This window comes from Histoplasma capsulatum, genomic scaffold (assembly GCF_000149585.1).
Source record: "Histoplasma capsulatum NAm1 scaffold_8 genomic scaffold, whole genome shotgun sequence".
Classification (NCBI taxonomy): Eukaryota; Fungi; Ascomycota; class Eurotiomycetes; order Onygenales; family Ajellomycetaceae; genus Histoplasma; species Histoplasma mississippiense.
Window position 1 is genome coordinate 52297 of NW_001813975.1, and position 1385 is coordinate 53681.

The following is a 1385-nucleotide window of genomic DNA, read 5'->3' on the forward strand; positions in this document are numbered from 1 at the left end:
GCATCCGCATCGGTTCGTATAATTAACTCCGGGAATCCATAAGTAGCCTTAGAATTTTCGGAGCCGGACAGCTGCTTACAAGGGCCCCTCACCCCTTAAATAGGAAGCTTATTGATGTATCTATTTGGCCTTCTATTCATCAATAACTTGTTCGTCCTCGTTCATGTCCCCTCTCCCAAAACAATGCTTGCCCCAAAACTAATAACCGCAATCAGTGTCCTCGTCTTCATCCTAAACCTTCTACTCCTCTCCGCTGACTTCTACTACCTAAAAAATATCGCCGGCCGCCGCCTTGTCGGACTCCGCTGGTGGAACGAAGTGAACACCACCAACGGTGATTCTCACTGGGTATTCGAAAGTTCAGACCCGAACACCCGGACCATCAATGCCACAGATAAACGGTTCTTTTGGCTCAGTCTATACGCTACTCCGGCGCTGTGGATTGGTCTTGCTATTCTTGCCATTATAAGATTACAGAGTGTCATTTGGCTAAGCTTGGTTGGTATGTTTTGTGAAATTGATGCCCCACCCCCTGATTTTTGGATTATTTTTATATCCATTCGTTTACAGATGGGAAAAGAAAGCTAAACTTCAGTTTTTGGTATTTCAATATAGCAATTGCGCTCATCCTTACTCTCACGAATACAGTGGCGTTTTCGCGATGTGACCGGTTTAGCCAGGCATCGACCTTCGCGAGCAGTGCCCTATCCGGTGGCATTGCAACTAATTTTGCTTCAGGGATGATAGGAAGGATTTTCAGATGAGACAATAAGCGGGCGACGAAGTTTCATCCGTTAGAATGCTGATTAGATTCATATCTACTGGGTTTTCCACATACTTTTAGGATTCTGTTCCCCCCTTTTTATTAAGCTTTACTTCGCCCGACAATTTTCCATTTTCCTATCCAAGTTCTTTTAGCTGGCTCGATTCCTCTGATTGTTTGTCTTTCCGGTCCACGCGGTAACAGGTCCATAATGTCTTTTCTCTTTTTGGCGGTTGGTATTTTTGAACGGGGCTTTGCATGTCTTCTGTTGTGCTACTACCATACTTCCACCCTATCGAATATTCTGTGTATAATATCCTATTTTTTATTCATGGATATTCCGTCTATCATCCCTAAGTTGCTTAGAACATGTCTATATTCCTATCACCATTTACAACTCCAAAAATCCCACGCTAACCCCGCTACTTCTCCGATCAAATTTTTGCTCCTTCCTTCTGCGCTGCACGCTGCGTATCATGCAGATTCTTTATCTCCTCCCTAACCGCCAAATCGCTCAGGATCTCCTCGCTCCCACCCCCAACCACATAAACCCTTACGTCACGACTGATCTGTTCAATTCGCGCACCCCTCCCGCTCTTGTTATACCCCGCGCCACCCATAA

At 45.2% G+C, this 1385-nt stretch overlaps 2 protein-coding genes across 2 annotated transcripts; one reads left to right on the forward strand and one right to left on the reverse strand.

Annotated features, from left to right (window-relative positions):
• Positions 1-114: 114 nt before the first annotated feature.
• HCAG_07023 (conserved hypothetical protein) lies at positions 115-764 on the forward strand (the record flags this gene model as incomplete). The annotated part of the gene is made up of 3 exons (XM_001537551.1): positions 115-149; positions 216-502; positions 616-764. 3 exons carry the CDS (start codon positions 115-117, stop codon positions 762-764), a joined length of 471 nt encoding a protein of 156 aa, XP_001537601.1.
• A 433-nt stretch (positions 765-1197) lies between these two features.
• On the reverse strand, positions 1198-1383 carry HCAG_07024 (predicted protein; the record flags this gene model as incomplete). The annotated part of the gene is made up of 1 exon (XM_001537552.1): positions 1198-1383. The coding sequence occupies one exon, from the start codon at positions 1381-1383 to the stop codon at positions 1198-1200; it is 186 nt and encodes a 61-aa protein (XP_001537602.1).
• Positions 1384-1385: the final 2 nt, after the last annotated feature.